The sequence below is a fragment of the Tenrec ecaudatus genome, chromosome 12 (genome assembly GCF_050624435.1).
Source record: "Tenrec ecaudatus isolate mTenEca1 chromosome 12, mTenEca1.hap1, whole genome shotgun sequence".
NCBI classification, from domain to species: domain Eukaryota; kingdom Metazoa; phylum Chordata; class Mammalia; order Afrosoricida; family Tenrecidae; genus Tenrec; species Tenrec ecaudatus.
The window spans coordinates 100,848,809-100,867,335 of NC_134541.1; the positions used below are offsets into that span (position 1 = coordinate 100,848,809).

General features: G+C 44.8%; 1 protein-coding gene across 2 annotated transcripts in view; it reads left to right on the forward strand.

Moving 5' to 3' along the window:
- The window catches only part of TXNDC11 (thioredoxin domain containing 11), a 62,127-nt gene that overhangs the window by 9,429 nt on the left and 34,171 nt on the right, over positions 1-18,527 (forward strand). Inside the window, exons 3-4 of one of the 2 annotated variants that reach the window (XM_075564282.1) lie at positions 4,612-4,709; positions 11,455-11,584. In XM_075564282.1, coding sequence (XP_075420397.1) covers positions 4,612-4,709; positions 11,455-11,584 — 228 coding nt within the window. The remainder of the gene's footprint in view (positions 1-4,611; positions 4,710-11,454; positions 11,585-18,527) is intronic. The other variant, XM_075564283.1, reaches the window with a different exon arrangement.

The following is an 18,527-nucleotide window of genomic DNA, read 5'->3' on the forward strand; positions in this document are numbered from 1 at the left end:
GGTAGCACAAGGGGGCTTCAGAAAGCTGGTGAACACATGGAATTTCATGAACTCTTTGAAGTTCCCTTGTACAAAGGTCTGAAAAGCAAACGTAATTTATGATTTTATATATATATATGCATATATATATGCATATATATATATGCATCCTCTATGCAAGTCCTTGGACAAGCAGGTGCTTGTTCCTCTGTAGACTCATTGATGTGGCGGGGACAGCAGATGCAGACCGACAAGATACACTGTGCCAGTGGCTGTAGCACTACAGGCATTGCTCTCAGTGACTGGCTGTTCTGAATGGTGACCTGCCCTGGGTGAAGTCCTGAGCTGCACACACAGTATTCAGCCCTCAGTTTGCATAGAAATTGCCTTCCAGAGAAAGCCAGTGACCCACAGAACCTTGCTTTTGGATCCACATATAAAATAGGGGTTAGGGCCTGTGATTGGATACCAGGCAGGTTTTTATCCAAGGGCAAGGAGCCTTTGTGGCGCAGTGGTTAAAAGCACACTGCAAGTGGGGCTCGGGGGGGAGGAAAAAAAAAAAGTACACTGCTGCTAACGAGAGCCCAGCTCACTCTTGGACAGTCCCACTTCGAAGACAGAGGCCCACAGCATGCGCCGTAAGGGCAGCTCTCAGCCTGAGGAAGGTTAGATTGAGAGAAGGGAAGACATTGAAAGCGCTTGGAAGAAAAACTCCGGTTCGATATAGAATTGGTCACGTTGGTCAGAAAATAATCTCTACCCCTACTGCCTCCAAATTCCTCAGTAAGCACCCAAAGGGCCCGGCCCGAAGCAGAGGTGCTGCTTCTTAACTTCTCTCACATCTGCTGGCCATTGGCCTAAGGGTCTATGAGAAGGCTTCAGAAGGCTGGTGGGAAAATTCCATTTTCTCACAAGCTTTTTGAAGTCCTCTCATATAATGGAAGGCACTCGACACCTCAACCAGCACATTTTGAGGAACATTTGAATTGATTCTGTTTGTACAGTTAGGGTTCTGCGCTCACTGCAGAGCCAGCTTTCCTTTTCTGTTCTGTCAAAGCTAAGTGCCCGGTGTGCTGACAGCCGAACCACGCTGATCTAGAGGGTCAGGCAGTAAGCATGTCAGACTGCTTTTGTCTGCTGCAGATTTTCTTTGGCTCTTATAACCAAGTACCAATCATTTTAGTATGTGAGGTGTGTAGTATTTGAACAAAAATTAATCTTGCTCAGTCCAAACACTTTGTATTTCAGAAGAATATTATGTTGATGCTGAAACACCGTTAAAGGGCCCAGACAGAATAGCGTAGACAACGTCTTGTGCCTGATCTCAGTAGGTGCAGGCTGCCTACGAAGACTGCAGAGAGTTCTGCTGATTTACGCCTTCTCTGTAAAGGAAGAAATAGAACTAAGGGACCCAAGAAAGCACCGAGCTGCTCTGGCTGCTGCAGGGTGCAAACCGGGGCCTGCGACTCTTCATAACCCTCTCTCTGTCTAGGCTTCCCTCTTCTCTACCAGCTCCTTTGGGCTGAACTCTGCTCTTAGAACCAGCTTGACACTAAGCAGTTCTGGGTGTGTCTGTTCTAAAAGCCTGGGAAGAGAAAAGGTCACTATGAGTTGGAATTGAGTCGGGGGCCATGCGTCTTTTAGTCTGGTTGGGCCCTTGGAGCAACTGAGGTAGAGGGAGAGTCAAGAATAGGAGGAGGGTGTGGAATGATTGACTAATTGCCTCCATGAGCATCTGCCTCCTGTGCCATGGGACTGGAAGAAGTGGGTGGTGGCCGGCTACCATTACTGAATATTTAATTCTGATCAAATGTATGTGCGTATGGTGGGGGGCGAACAACACAATGCCAGATTCTCATGGAATCTAGACTTTCCTTGTAGAGTGAGCAAACCCCTGACATGATTGCCCTGAGATCATCTTTAAACCTTAAACTGAAAATGTCCCTGAAGTATTCTTACAACCACAGTAGTTCAGCTTAGCTAAGAAAGAATGTCTGCTCTGAGCAGTAGACTGTTTTGAAGAATTGTCTCTAGGTGCTCAAATTGGCAGTAGCAACTCCAAAGTCACCCGGGAAACTTAGGGCACAGCAAGTGTACTTGTTATAGGGGAGAAACAACTCAGGCCTGGGCGAGGATGCCCGTCCAACTTGAAGAGTGTAATCAGTGCTACTGAATCTTGCATGTAGGAGCTGTTGTTGGATTGGTGTATGTTTTGATGTGGACATTCTCGATGACAATATAAAATTTAAAGGTGAGACAGACTCTGGGATGATCCAGAAGAATCTTGGCTGTGCTTAGTTAGCATGCTGAGCATTGAGGACGTCTAGAATAGCCCCTCCCCACAATGTGTCCTGTGGCCTCCTGGGACTTCACTGAAATGTGAAAAGCAGCCTGGGATTTCTGCTAAGCATTTGAGTCTAGAGTGAATGTGCCACAGGCAGCCTGTGCCAGAAGGTCATTGGAAGCTCTCTTTATGACTCTGCTGTGAGGGTGACTGGACTCTTCTCCCTGCCCAGGCTGACAGCTGAATGACCACCACATTTCTGAAAGAACACCAAGGAGTGTGAAAATTCTGCTCTTAACCCTCCGTGCCTTAGAGCATCGAGTGTTCCTGTTGTGGACCTGTGGGACTTAGCTATTTCCTGCCTATCTTTACCTCCACGTTTAAGAGCCCCTGGGGGTAGCCACACTGGCAGATACTTCCCGAAGCTCCAGAAGAAGAAAAAGGCTGTCGGTGGAGGGGGTGGGACTGGCAGCAAGGATGCATCAAAGAAGTCACTACTTGGCCTATCAGCCCCAAGGTTTCTGAATTTCCAGAACAAAGATCCCTTTTTCTGTGTGAGGAAAGAGGAAGCAATTTATTTATACTTTTAGCTGGTTCCTAAGTTCAATGTAACTCAAGTACATTGTTGCGCAGTCAACATTGTGTCCTCAGAGCTTATGAATCCATCAACACCCTGCTCTGCTGAGCCCTGTGCCCCCCTCAAGCAGCTCTGGAGAGCGAAGCTTCCTCTTAAGGTTTGTTTGTTTAGAAGAACTCAGCTTTGTCCATAGAGTTTTCAAATTGAGAGCTGATTTGTCTGTTCAGTTTCGGAAGCAAAGTCTTCTGAACCATGACAGGTAACAAACCTGGTAGGTTGGTTCCCGCCCCCCCCAATAGTTTTATTCGCACATAATCCGCATAACATACAATTCAGTAGTTCAGTCATATCAAGAAGAGTTGTAGAATCACTCTAAATCTCCAAATTCACTGCCATTGAGCTGACGCCAACCCCTAGCAACCTGTAGGACAATGATTACCACAATTAATTTTAGATCATTTTCTTCATTCTTTGGCTTTCATTGGCTCCCCATGCCCCCAAGAAACCAGTTACTCTCTCTGTAGATTTACCTATCCTGGATTTCATATACAGAAAACATACAAAATTAAAAACACTACAACAATAACAAAACAGAGCAGAAAATATTAAAAACTAGAGCAGATTTAAAATGGGTCGGAAGGGAGATCCAATGTTCATTTCACGGCATCTGCCATAATCTGCCAATGCACTCTACAGTACAGCAGTCCTGTGGTCAGAGGGAATTCACTGGAGGCTTAATCCATGTGTCTTTCCCCGTCGTTTTGTTTTTAAATGGGTCAAAAAGGAGTTCAGATGATAAGATGTCAAACATTTTAACCTAACGAAATCTGCCTTAATCGATTTCACATTGATCTCTCCCTGATAACAAGATCATTATGGCCAGAAGGGGATTCCCTGCAAACGGAGTTTGGGCTTTCACTGTTACCCATTTCCTTCTGCAATCTAGATTTCATAACTTTAGCTCTGATAATGCCATTCTTTCCTGTGGATTATTTTATTTACAGTCCTTGGCTCAAACAGGTTGATGTGCTTCTTCAATGTGGACTTAGTTGACATAGATTGGACCCTATTTTTGAGTAGAGTGAGCCTAATTTAAGGAAAAAAAGTTTCTTCTTTCCATTCTCATAGACCCTGAAAGGAGCTGACAAAAGTGTCTACAGCAGGGGATTATTTGGTCTAAAATGCCAATGGTGATGAAGTTAAACCCACACTAACCACCTATAGTCCATCTTATTTTGGGTACATGTCAAAATAAGTTGTAGACACAGGGACACGCCCTCTGAAATATTGTAGCATCCATATGTAAGCATAGAAAATTAATAATTTTACTATTACTCCATTTTAAATCATAGTTTTAACACTAATTAAATATCTAATAATCTTTGACACTCTTATTACCTAATTTACTAGTTTAAAAAATAGCTATTAAGAATGGTTCTTTGACATCTGTGGTATTGTAGGCAGTATTTTCCTATTTTATTCTTCGATGCTTAGTTGGACCATCAGACACACATCCTTGCTGAGTTTTAGCGTAGTCGTGTCCAGCAACACTTGCTCATCTTGGAAACCTAAGCATATTTCAGGCCATGTTTTAAAATAGTCCAGTCCTGGTACATGACCTCTTTCCCAGGGAACCCAAGCAGTTCTGTTCACACGTTCTGTGAGAGAGAGGGGAGCTTCCTTCTGTAATGTCATCTTTAAGTCACACTCACTTTGTGGTTGTTATTCATAGACATTTGGAAACCTTCATTTTATTTTTGTGGTTATGCAGGTGTTGTTTGTGGCAGTTAACTGTTGGTGGAACCAGGGGAAATGCAGAAAACAGAAACGCTTCTTTTATTTTCCTGTCATATATCTGTATCATCGGAGGTAAGAACTTTTTAAGTGATGTTCCTAATTCCAATCTCTTTCATTGATCTAAAAATGAATTTGTTTTTTTCTGTTAAAAAGTGTCAGCACTTTGAAATTGAGAAAAAAAATAGTGATAAGCCAAAAAGAAGGAAAACAAAACTTAATTTTATTAGCTGTACACCAACTCCTCACAGTCTTGCAACCTGACTTTTCACATTTATGACAATAGTAAACAAAAAATACCTGTGGCTGTTTTGCATATTAACAATATCTGTCTGACAGTAACAAATGCCAGGGTTTGAGGCAAGAGCAATGTAGGCTGTGCTGGTTAGGGTTCTGCATCCCCTTGGGTGGGCAGTGATTTTCAGTGGTTCAGCAGTTATGTGTTGTGTAGTTTGGCACATGGGTAATATGATTCGTAGTGATGTAATGATGTAGTCATCCATTTTGTGATCCAGTGTGGACATTTTCTGTTTTCAAATAACAGTGACCCGGTTCTCAGTTAACTATAACAGACATGGTATACTTTAATTACCTTACCCATTATTTAGCTATATTGAGAAGTGATAGTGGGTGTAGTCGTATTTTGATTTCTATTCTCCTGAGACTATATAATATATATTCACCCCCTTTTGAAAAATAAACCATGTGATCAGACAGTAGTAATACTGCTTCCTAAGCTGCCTTTGCTTGGTATATCGTGGACATCTTTCATGTTGTTACATATGCCCTACATTATTTTCCTTAGTAGCCTGTAACACTCCATTGTGTGGCCATATGTTTTAGGTAATCTAAAGATGTCCCACAGAATATACAAAACTCCTAATCCAGCTTCCTGGCAGTTTGATCAGGTGGCATCTCACCATCTCTTAGACTGGAAAAAAGTACAGTGGAAATCTGTCAGAGAAGGAAGTCTCAAACATTTCCCACTAAAACAAAGTGAAAAGTGGTTACAGAGACCTCTCCGGGGGGGGGGGGCGGCAGAAAAGCAAGGTAGGCCTCTCAAGTTCTGGCTTTACCAGCTTTCACTGTGTGGGTGGGCTCACAGCCCACAGTCACACTTCTGAATTTCCTAAAGCCTTTAACATTTGGTTTCCATTGATTTTGCCCCCAGTTGCCTTTGGCCTGAATGAGCAGGTTGTACAGAGCCTTATCCCACTGAGGACCTCATGATTCAATCTGCTGCAGAGATGTGGGTGTTTGACTTCTAGGCACCTAGGCACCATCCAGACCCTGTAGCAGATGTGTTAGGGCTTGTTTTAAGAGCTGACTTGAAGGAGATGGGCCTGTGGACTTGCGTTTGCTCCCTGGGTGAGCTTGAATTTTATTAAGGTAAAATGGTAAAGAAGATTTGATTAGTAAGAGCTTTGCTTTTTTATGGGCTTTATGTATTTATTTATTTCCCTCCTAAACTCCTTATGAGCCTGGTGGTGTAGTGATTACATGTTGGTCTGCTAAGTGCAAGGTCATCAGTTTGAAATCACCAAGGGAGAAAGACAGGGATTTCTGTTCCTGCAGAGTGACAGTCTCAGAAACTCACAGGGGCAATTCTACCCTGTCCCATAGGGTGACTGTGAGTTGGCGACAACTGACAGCCATGAGGTTGACTGTGAAGTATCAGTGGACATCCCATTCCAGTCCTTTGTCCAACCTAGAATGTTGCATAGCACACAGTTTCCTGGTGGTGGTGGTAGGGCAAAGCCACACTCTCCTCCATCCCCATCCCCATCCCCATCCCCATCCCCACTCCCCAAATAGTCCTCTTGGTATTCACCTGGGTATGTTTGTCATGTGCCAGTTTTGCGTGGGAGTCATTAAGGCTATTTCCAGACTTCTTCCCCTTTTGGAGCAGTAAGATATAGGTTCCACTGCTGCCATTTAGAATGCTTTTTCAACCCTCCTTTCTGTTTTAGAGGGGAGTGTACGCTAGTACTACGGGTCCTCAGACTGGTGGGGGTAATGGGATGAGGCGCTTGCCCTATGTGGTTGCTTGCATTTCTTCTGGGCTTTGGAAACAGTTCACAGATGCCTGGCAGTGATATAGTCCTCTTAGCTGTGTACAAGAAGGCAAGCCAGGTGGGTGTGCTGGTCTCCTTGAATCGACTGCAGAATATCATTTTGGTGCTTCGGTGTTGTTTCATACTCTTTTGGGTTTTTTTAGCTTTTGTAGAAAGATTGAAAGAATATGAAACTCCAAATAAGAATTTTAAAAATATCTAGTTAGCACTCTCATCTTATTGAGGGGCAATTTGGGGTTGGTCCTCACCACAAAGTGCCCCTTGCCCCACCCTAACCTGTTGCAGGTTCATTTGTTTAAGTTCATTCAGGCTGGCTCATACTCATTTCATCATCTGCCAATGGTAAAGACACCTGAGACAGAAAGACATGCTAGGGGACAGGACTTTCTAAAAGGCAGCTATTTCATGTCCCACCAAAGAATCCAGACTTCTGTTTGAGGTGTCTGTGGGGCTGTGCTCCATCTGCATTGCTGACTTGTGTGCCTCGGAATTCCTGGGGTAATTTTGGAGAACAGTGCTTGCCAGTGTGGGCCCTGAGTCCATAATGGGAGGATGCCAGCTCTGCTTGTGGGTTGATGCTGCTGCTGCTGCTGCTGCTGTTTTCGTCAGTGGTTTCTCTAACAGTTGCTGCTTAATGAAATGAAGGAGCTTTTCTGTTTTGTGAAGATGGAATCCCGTTTTCTTGCTTTTGGCTTGTTCTTGCTCATATGCTACCCCGTGAAATTGCTAAAGTTGTCAAGGGTTTTGTCTTAACTTGCATTCACAATCAGTGTTCATGGAAACAGCAGTCAAGAGACCTAGAGATGTATTACATTAGGTAAATCTGCTGCACAAGACCTCTTTAGAGTATTGAAGATCAAGGATGTTACTTTGAGGACTAAGGTGCACCTCACCCAAGCCATGGTCTTCCCCATTCCGTCATATGCATGTGAAAGTTGGACATTGATTAAGGAAGGCTGTAGAAGAATCAATGCATTTGAGTTGTGGTGCTGGAGAAGAATATTGAAAATACCATAGACTGCTAAAAGGACAGACATCTGTCTTGGAAGAAGTACAGCCAGAGTGCTCCTTAGAGGCAATGATGTCAAGAGTTCGTCTTACATACTGTGGACATGTTGTCAGGAGAGAGCAGTCCCTGCAGAAGGACATCATGTTTGGTAAAGTGGAGGGGCAGCAAAAAAGAGGACGGCTCTCAACAAGATGGAGTGACAGAGTGGCTTCCTCAATGGGCTCAGGCATCGGAACAATGGTGAGGAAGGCGCAGGACCAGGCAGCGTTCTGTTCTGTTGTGCACAGGGCCTCTATGGGTCAAAGCTTACTTGATGGCACCCCAAAACAACATTGCTTCATGTCACCAAGGAAGTTGATAGAAGGGTTTGAAGCAGAGAGTGGCCTTTGAACTCCGTTTTGAATCGGACCGAGCAGCCCTAGGTCAGGCTGTCCTCTAGCAGTGACTGCTTTGTGTTGGCAAACTCCCTAACAAGGATGCTTCCGGTCACTTTTGCAATAAGTCAGCAGGACCTAGAAAGTTCTGTAGAAGCAGTGTGCTTGAGTGGATGCGGTGCTGGGGGAGGTGTGTGTGTGTATGCGCGCGCACGTGCACATGGGAGGGGCGTGACTCATTTTCTGAACAAATAAGAACACAGCTCCTTGCTGATGTCCCCCTTTAAGTTAGAAATTAGTGGTCTTTGGTGGCAATTTGGAAATGTAACTAGTATGTAATAAGTCATGAATTGACAAAACTGCCCTGTCTCTCTGCTATGAGTGTGGGGTGTTGTTTCTACCTTCTGCCTGCTTGTATCCTTTTGCCGTCATCTTTATTTTTTAATCATTTTATTAGGGGCTCATACAACTCTTATCACAATCCATACATTCATCAATTGTATAAAACACATTGTACATTCATTGCCCTCATCATTCTCAAAACATTTGCTCTCCACTTAAGCCCCTGGCATCAGTGCCTCATTTTTACCCCTCCCTCATAAACCCATGATAATTTAGAAATTATTATTTTGTCATATCTTACACTCTCCAACATCTCCCTTCACCCACTTTTCTGTTGTCCATCCCCCAGGGAGGAGGTTATATGTAGATCTTTGTAATCGGTACCCCCTTTCCACCCCACCCTCCCAGTATCACCACTCTCACCACTGGTCCTGAATGCATCATCCGCCCTGGATTCCCTTTGTTTCCAGTTCCTATCTGTACCAGTGTACATCCTCTGGTCTAACCAGATTTGTAAGGTAGAATTGGGATCATGGTAATGGAGGGGGGGGGGAGCATTTAAAGGTGTATGTTTCATCATTGTTACACTGCACCCTGACTGGCTCATCTCCTCCCTGCGACCCTTCCGTAAGGGGATGTCCAATTGCCTATGGATGGACTTTGGGTCCCCACTCCGCACTCCCCCTCATTCACAATGATACCATTTTTTTGTTCTGATGATGCCTGATACCTGATCTCTTCGACACCTTATGATCACACAGGCTGGTGTGCTTCTTTCATTTGGGCTTTGTTGCTTCTGAGCTAGATGGCTACTTATTTACCTTCAAGCCTTTAAGACCCCAGATGCTAGATCTTTAGATAGCCGGGCACCTCAGCTTTCTTCACCACATTTGCTTATGCACCCATTTGTCTTCAGCGATTGTGTTGGGAAGGTGAGCACCATGAAATTCCAGTTTAATAGAACAAAGTATTTTTGCATTGAGGGAGTACTTCAGTGGAGGCCCAATGTCCATGTGCTACCTTAATACTAAACCTATACATATGTGCACATAGATCTATTTCCACATCCTCATATATAAATATATTTACTTATGTACATGTCTATATTTAGACCTCTACAAATGCCCTTTGCCTCCTAGTTCTTTCCTCTATGTCTTTTTACTTTCCTCTTGTCTCACTATCATGCTCAGCTTTCATTTGGGTTTCAGTAATTCCTCTCAGTTACATTGCCCTTGATCAAGCCCTACCAGGCCTCCTACACCCTCCTCACCACTGATTTAGATCACTTGTTGTTCCCTTGTCTTTGGGTTTGTTAACACCACTTCCTTACCCCCACCGCCCCTCTCCCATGTCACCCTGGAATTGTCAGTCCTGTGCTTTTCTCCTCCAGATTGTTTATCCAGCCTATTTTATTTAGACCTGTGGAAATAATTACATGCACAAAAACAACACAGAGCAAAACCAAACAACAACAAGAAGCCAGTGACAAAAAACACAACACAACAACAAGAAAGAAAAGCTTGTAGTTAGTTCAAGGACTGTTTGTTGGCCTTTAGGAGTGTTTTCTGGTTGAGTCTGATGGGGTGCCATGCCCTAGCCCCAAAGTGTATTCTTGGTATTCCCTGGGGACTTCGTTGCTCTGTTCCCCTTGCTGTTCTGATCCACGTCCTTAGTGTTTTGCTTCGGTGTGGTGGGATCAGATCGGGCGCAATTCCCACACTGTGTCTCCAGTGTTGTCCCCTGTAGTTGCTGTCATCTTCTCACTGAAGAACTGAGTCGATCGTAATCACACGTTATGTGAATTCGGTACCTGTGTTATCATTTTCTGTAGCATTGGCGTCACAGCATTTAACACTTTTATTAAAGGTACTTTATTGGGGCGTTTACAGCTGTTACTATAATTCATACGTCAATTGTGTCAAGCATATTTGTACATATGTTGCCATTGTTCTTTTCTAGACATTTACTTTCTATTGAGCCCTTGGTGTGAGTGTTCTCCACCCACCCCCACCCCACCGCCAGTATCAGCATTTATAGCACTGCCTTGCCACTAACACTAAGTTCACTGTTGGTTTCTGTGCAGAGGTAAGACTGGGTTTGGCTGTGGCTGTTTTCCCACTCTCTCCACCCACCCCGACCACATACCATCCAGTTTTATTTGAGCAGTATCTGTATTGTACAGGATTGAAGAAAGCCATGAGAGGAGTTTGATTTGTTTGAAGGGGTAGCTGAATGGCTGTGGTCTTCTTAGCATGAACTGAATCAAATTCCTATGGGTTTCCCAAGCATATTTGGGAGAGGAAGGATAGAAGCCCATCCTTTTTTATAAATATATAATGTTTCAATAAAGTTTTAAAGAGGCTTAGGACTCCTTTAGAGCTTTGTGGTAGGTTAAGGGCCACCTGCTCAACTTACCTATGTCAGAGTGCTATAGGAAAGGAACACCTTGGACTGGTAACCACAGGGTCAGCAGTTGGAAACCACTAGCCTCACAGAGGTAGAAAGATGCGGCTTTCTATTCCCCTGGAGTTACTGTTTGGAAACTCACAGAGAAGTTCTCTACCCAGTCCTATGAGATGGCTATGAGTCAGCATGAACTTGATAGCAGGGATCTAGAAGGAAGGTTTGTCCCTCCGTTGGACCACCTGATTAAGATTCTGGAATCCTTTAGCGTGTGGTCAGGTTCCAGGGCTACCTTCCCCCCCACCTTTTTGTTGTTGTTCTTTAAAGAAATATTATTTTTGAGAATGAACTTTTCCTTTTTTTGAATTTCGTTTACAGTTGAGTTAAACTCCTAGGAGGTGAGTATTGACCACCTAGGTCTCCCTCACAAAACCTGCTGCATCATTACCCTCCGCCACTGCCTTCAACGAAGCAGGCAACTCCTTCCATGCACCAGGCCAGGTCCTAACACAAGCTGGGTTCATTTAGTGGTGGTGACGATTTCAATGATGCCTTCACAGGTTTAATGCATGGTGTGTGATTTTTATTTTGTTTTATGTTTATTTTTTTGGTACTAGTTTTGGACCAATCGAATACAAAGGCCCCCTGAGTGCTGTGTACATTGAGAAGTTTGTCCGCCGGGTGATGAAACCACTTCTCTACATCCCATCTCAATCAGAGTTACTAGATTTTCTCTCAAACCATGAGGTACCGGTCTTTCCTATCTCCTCCTGGGTCCGCTGTTATCACTGGGTTGTTTTTGATTGATTGTATTCATCCTCCTACCCTACCCACCAATACTTGTTGATTTGAAGGAATTAAAAGATGACATGGTAGATAGACCTAAGAGGCTGCTTGTAGGGATGGTGTTAGCAAAGGGAGTGAGGAGAATTGAATTACTTACAGCATCTCCTATTTTGTTTGTGGGGATTTTCAACTATTATTCAGTTCATCTCACAGTTCACTTAAGATATGAACGCATCACCTCCCAATCTATGCAACTGGTATGTCGTTACAAATTTCTAACAGTTTTCTTCATTGTTTTACAGCATGTTTTTTTAGGGCAGTTGTTTTTCTCAGCTGTAGTTTAATTTTGCTGTGCTGTATTTTGAGTGGAAATTTGCTTCTTTCAGTTTTCCAAATGCTAACTATTTCCAGGTTCTACCAGCAGACTTGCTCCGTAACCTGGTATATCCCCTTTGCTTCCCCTTAGCTGGCTCCTGCTGATAGGTTTCCAGGACCCAAATCAAATGGTCAGGATAGCTTACTCCTGAGAGGTCAGTACCAAGTCTAAAACAAGCTCCATAAAATACTCAAATCGTGTGGCAAAATATGAGGGGGCTTCCAAAAAGTTTGTGGGGAAATGACTGGCAAGATAGTGCAGCTTTCCCACAAACCTTGCAAAGCCCCCTCATAATTCATTGAGACTCGGTATAAAATAGGAACCGTGGCAGCACAGTGGTTACATGTTGGTCTACTAACTGCAAGGTCAGCAGTTCGAAGCCACCAGCCGCTCCTCGGGAGAAAGATGGGACTTTCTAATCCTGTAAAGAGTTGGTCTCAGAAACCCTCAGGAGCAGCTGTACTCTGCCTATAGGGTTGCTATGAGTTGACATCGACTTGATGGTAGAGAGCTTGGTTTTTGGTTGGAGGTATAAAATTATCCTTGGCTGCAAGTGTATCTGATACTTGGGTATAACAGAATCAAAAGCACAGATGCCTGACAGAAAAACTTGTGAATTCAGAATTTACCCACTCTCTGGGTTGAATTTATTTTGAGGGCTATATATGAGGGGGTTTCAGACAGTTCTTGGGCAAATGGAATGAGAAGATGACAGTTTTTCCACGAGATTTTTGGTGGCCCCTTGAATATATTGTGTAGTTTGGGTATGATATTTTTTTGGGTTTGCTTTTCGCCATAAGATTGTGTACAGGTTTTTCTTTTCTTTTTCCTAGTCATGTTAGAAATACTATTTACCTGTCAAGTATCAGCAGTGTTCCCAAGCAACAGTATTAATATCTAGTTGTGCTGTTTGTATGTCTTGATTGGGCATCAGATTAAACATCTCCTTCCTCAGGTGTGAGTAAAGGATGCATTCCACTTGCTTCACAAGCGGGGGCCAGACTGGGGACCGAGAGCCACACTGAGTGGTGGACCTCTGGAAACACTCAGTGGATGTGGCTTGGAGCAGAGTACTCACCTGCCAGGCATCAGATGCCTGGACTAGGGTTTTCCTGAGATTCCTCTGAAGTCTCAAGGGCTGTAATTTTGTGGAACCTGAATTTCCATGTTGGTTTGCAGTTGATTGAGCAAGGTGGAGTCAGACTCTGGAGTCAGACCTGAGGTAGAACACAGGCTTGTCACTGCCTACCTGTGTGGCCTTGGACTAGTTATGAACTTTAAATTTTACTATCTGTTGAAACTTTAAAGAATCCTATGCCCAAACTTGATGGATACCCTCTGGGATTATCTTCTTATTTTCCTTTCTTTGCTTCTAAAAAGGAGAGAGAGAAACGGAGAAGAGTTCAGGAATATCAACAGATAACATACAGGGTATGTTTACCCTTCCTGAAGGAGTGTGGCAAGAAGTGAGGGGACTTGACCGCATAGTAAGAGGACTGGGAAGCAACTTCCTTCTAATTTTCAGCTCCTTCTGAGATTTGACTCGAGAGTTCTCAGCCAGACTTTTGGCTTTTGTCCTTGCAGGGGTCACGTGTATAAAAAAAATACTTAATGAGGACCCCAGAGGCCTGGATTAGCTGTTCTCTGATTTATGACTCCCTGTCTGATTCCTTGTTGGTAATCAAGGGAGTTAGCCCAGAGACTCCCAGCTGCCCTTTTCGGCTTCAGTGAAGGGGAAAAGGCTGGCGGGTGAAGGACCATAGGCTTTGGATGTGAAGCAGCTAGAGCAGGGGTCCTCAAACTTTTTAAACAGGAAGCCAGTTCACTGTCCCTCAGACCCATTGGAGGGCCGGACTATAGTTTTTTTTGAACAAATTCCCTATGCACACTGCGCATATCTTATTTTGAAGTACAAAATGGGGCAAAAACACCTGGCGGGCCAGATTCATGTCCTTGGCGGGCCGCATGTGCCCCGCGGGCTGTAGTTTGAGGACGCCTGAGCTAAAGCATTTTTGAAGTAACTCCCTTGACCATCTGTATCAGAGCTCTTTCTAATCCTTGTAGCGTATTGTCTCTCAGGCACTGCTAGCATCCTCTCTGTCTGTAGGAGGGAGGCCAGCCGCTGTTCTCACCCCTACATTCTTGGTGCACTGTTTTGAAGACCCGCCTCCAGGTCACGGCACTGGGCTCCCAGTAGACTCATGGGCAGGCCAGCGAAGTCATTCAGGCTTGTCTTGGTAGAGGGGTGACACAACAGTGAGGTGGCTGGTTTGCCAAGAATGTCTTCAAAGCAGGAACTGAGCGTACTGTTGAGATGGGACCTCAACAGCATGTCTGACTGCCCTTCTGCAGGCCCCTCCCACCTCTGTGGGTCACTTTCCGTGCCCGTGTGTCACATTCTGCTAGGCTCTCAGCAAGATGAAGTCCCTTGCTGGCAGAAGAGCAAGGGAGTCAAGCCCCCTTCCTGAATGCACTTGCCAAACCATTTTCTTGTGAAACGTTCCAGATAGCATTGCTTAGAAGGAAGCCATCTCGATGGGGTCCACGCTCTCCTTGTCAGGGAGTCCAAATCCTAGCCTCGGACATGAAGCCACTGCCACAGTAGAGACAGTCTTTGCATGGCTGCCAACAAGGGCCACCGCTCAGGTCTGCCCAACCATGCTTGGAGAGAAGGGCGGGCTGTCTCATAGCAGAGTAAAGCCATTGCTGTCAACTGGACTCTGACTGAAAGTGACCCCATATGACAGAGTAGAACTGCCCCACAGAGTCTCCACGGCCACACGGCCACGTCTTTCTCTGGTGAGGGCTGATGGTTTATCTTTGTTTCTTTTTCTGCAAATGGAGGCCATTTAGTTACAGAACGCCGACAGCAGGAGCAGGTCTGGGGTGAACTCTCCCTCCTGGTTTACAAGCTGTTTGAGAGGTGATGGAGACTATTCTATCCCAGCTCCCACTTTGCCTTGTGGGGACTGCAGGGACTCACCACTGTGTCACAGACATTTTCCTGCCTGACCAATCCAAGGGGTGACAGCGCCCCAGGTGGGATGTAGTCACTCCAGTCTGCCTCCTTATCTGGACAGCACGTCAGGTTCAGGGTGAGCTGTTGCTTGTCTTGAGACCCATCTCCCAGCAGGAGGAATTGAAGGGCCAACTGAGAGACTGTCACCTTTCCATCCCCCTGCTCCCCCTGACCCTGGGCTGACATCCAGGCCAGAGTTGGTAGGTCAGCTTTTGCCCCTGTGACCCAAGCAAAACAAGTTACAGCCTTCTTTCCCCCCAGCTGTTTACTGTCATAATTGTTTGGCTCAAAATGGAACCCTTCTTTCAGAATGTTGGAACTGAAATTGAGGAACAGAGATTAGGGCCGAGGAACAAAAGTCAGAAGCTGTTAAGCGCACTTCTCTCCCTCTGGGCTGAAGAGAGGCCCATGCAGAGAGCTGACACTCCCTTACTCAGGGCACTGATGTGCTGAAGGAGAGCTGTGCACTCGCCTGCCAGCGGGCTTTCTGTGATGGTGTTTGGGAAGTAGACAGCTAGGCCTTTCTTCCCAGTGGTTGCTAGGTTTGAACCACCGACCTTTTGGCTAGCAACTGGGTTCTGACCCACTATGCTGCCAAGATCCCAGCCACTGGAACATGCTCAACGGCCTTGCCATGAGTCCAAATCTGCATGACAGCAAGACATTTTCTAGCACAACGGTTCTCAAATTGTGGGTTGTAACCCCTTTGGAAGTTAAACAACCTTTTCACAGGGGTTGCTCGATTCATAACAGTAGCAAAATTACAGTTATGAAGTGGCAACAAAAATAATTTATGGTTGGGGGTCACCACAACATGAACTGTGTGAAAGAATCGTGACATTAGGAAGATTGAGAACACCTGCTCTAGAGCACATGCTTCTCCTTTACACGAGGACATTTCTTTAAACCTCAGCAAGATGACATTTGTCATCATCACTATTCCGTGCCATCGGACGGTTCTGACTCATAATGACCCCTGTAGACCAGAACCAAGGCTGCACAGTTCTCACTGTTGTTCCTACACCTACGGCCATTGTGGCAGCCACTGTGTCCGTCCATCTTGCCCCTCTACTCACCGAGCACGATATACTTCTCTATGAAGGACACGACAATGTGTACAAAGCACGTGCAATGAAATCTTGCCATCCTCACTTCCAAGGAGTAGTCTGGTCATGCTTCTTCTAAGACAGGTTTGTTTCTTTTTCTGTATTTTCTTTGTTCTCCACCAGTACTCTATCCAAATGTATCAGCTCTTCTCTGGTCAACTCTCACATCCATATGAGGAGATTGGAATACCATGGCTTGGGCCAGGTGCACGTTAGCCCTCAGAGTGACCTTGTTCTTCAACATTTTAAAGAGGTTTTGTGCAGCAGATGTACTTAATGCAAAACATGTTGATTTCTTGACTGCTGCTTCCATGGCCATTGACTGAGGATCCCAGCAAATCCTTTAACAGCTTCAGTTTTCTCTGTTCATTATGGTATTGTCTGTTGGTCTAGGTGCGAGGCTTTTGGTTTTCTTTACATTGAGCTGCAACCCATACTGACGGCTGGCGAGTGCTTCAGATCGCCTTACTTTCAGCAAGCAAAGTTGTGTCACCTGCAGACTGCAGGTTGTTGATGAATTCTTTGTTTGGTGCGTTGTAGGGTGTTTGTGTGCATCCTTGGCCTCTGGTAACCTACCTCTACCCCCAGTTGTGACAACCAAAAATGTCTCCAGACATTGCCAAATGTCCCTCAGGGGCAAACTGCTCCCAGCTGAAAACCTAGTCTAAATGAGGCATTTTACTTAAACAAAGCCTTCAGATAATATGCGCCATGCTTTGAGTTGTGTTTCTCACAAATGTGTGTCAGTTTGGTCAGGCCATGATTCTTGGTTGTGTGGCAGTTATGAGGGAATTATGTCCCATGATGTGATTATCCCCCACTGTTTGTTGTTAGGTGCTGCCTCCTGCTGCTGTGCCACCCTCAGAATTGTTCTGTGTTTGAGCCTACTGTGGCCTCTGTGTCAGTCCATGTCGTCGAGGGCCTTGTTCTTTGTCACTGCCCCTCCTCTTTACCAAGCACGGTTGCCCCCTGTAGGGACAGTCTCTCCTGACAACATGTCATCCTTGCCTCCAAGGAACATTCTGGCTATACTTTTTCCATGACAAATCTGTTGGTTCTTTTGGCAATCCATGGTACTTTCAGTACTTTTTGCCAGCACCATATTTCAAATGTATCGATACTTTTCTGTTTCCCTTATTAATGTCCGACTTTAACATGTATATGAGCCAATGGAAAATATCATGGCTTGGGCCAGGTGTACTTTAGTTCTCAAAGTAATATCCTTGCTTTCAACATTTCAAAGAGGGTTTGTTCAGCAATTTACCTAATGCAGTGTATTTTCTGATCTCTTGACTGCTGCTTCCACGAGCACTAATTGTGGATCCAAGCAAGATGAAATCCTTGACAACTTCAGCCCTTTTTGTTCCATTTATCATGATGTTATTTATTGGTCCAGTTGTGAGGATTCTTATCTTTACATTGAGCTGTAGTCCATACTGAAGGCTTCAGTCCTTGATCTTCATCAGCAAGTGCTTCAAATCATCACTTTCAGCAAGCAAAGTTGTGTCATCTGAATATCTCAGGTTATTAATACACTTCCTCTAATCTTGCTGCCACCGTCTTCATGTAACCCAGCTTCTCCGATTTGCTCAGCGTACAGATTGAATAAGTGCCGTGAGAGGATCCAACCTTGATGCACACCTTTCCCGATTTTAAACGTGTTTTGTTTATACAACTGCTTCTTGGTCCATGTGTAAGTTCCGCACGAGCACAGTGAAGTGTTATGGAATTCCCATTCTCCTGAAGGCTATCCAAAGTTTTTTATGATCCACACAGTTGAAGGCCTAGACATAGTCAGTAACACACAAGTAAACATTTTCCTGATATCCTCTGCTTTGAGCCAAGATTCACCTTACATCAGCAACGAGATTCCTTGTTCTACATCCTCTTCTGGATCTGTCTAGCTCCCTGTTGTGATGTATTATAAATCTTGACCTCTGTGCTGTTAAGGCAATGTTATGTTCATAATCATTAGGTTATTTTGTTACAAGATTAGGGTAGGTGGCAACAACATTACTCAGAGGAGGAAGCGGGGTTCCCCTGGGTGTGTGCCCTGCATCCGCCTTTCATATTACAAGAGATGAAAGGAGAGAAGGAAGCTGAGAGAGGGGCCTGCACTACCGTCAGGAAAGAGGAACCCGGAGCACAGTGCATCGTTTGAAACATGGGTCCCCGTGCTGAGCACCTCTTACACTTGGGAACAATGGTGCTACTCAAAAACAAAATTAAACTTCCTGCCATTGAGTCTATTGTGACTCATAGCGACCCGGTTGGGCAGAGTGGAACTGCTCCTGTGGGTTTTCAAGATTGTAGCTGTGCATAGGAGTAGAAGGCCCTGTGTTTCTTCTGAAGAGCGGTTGGTAGTTTCTGACTGTTGACCTTGCGGTTAGCAGCCCCGCACAT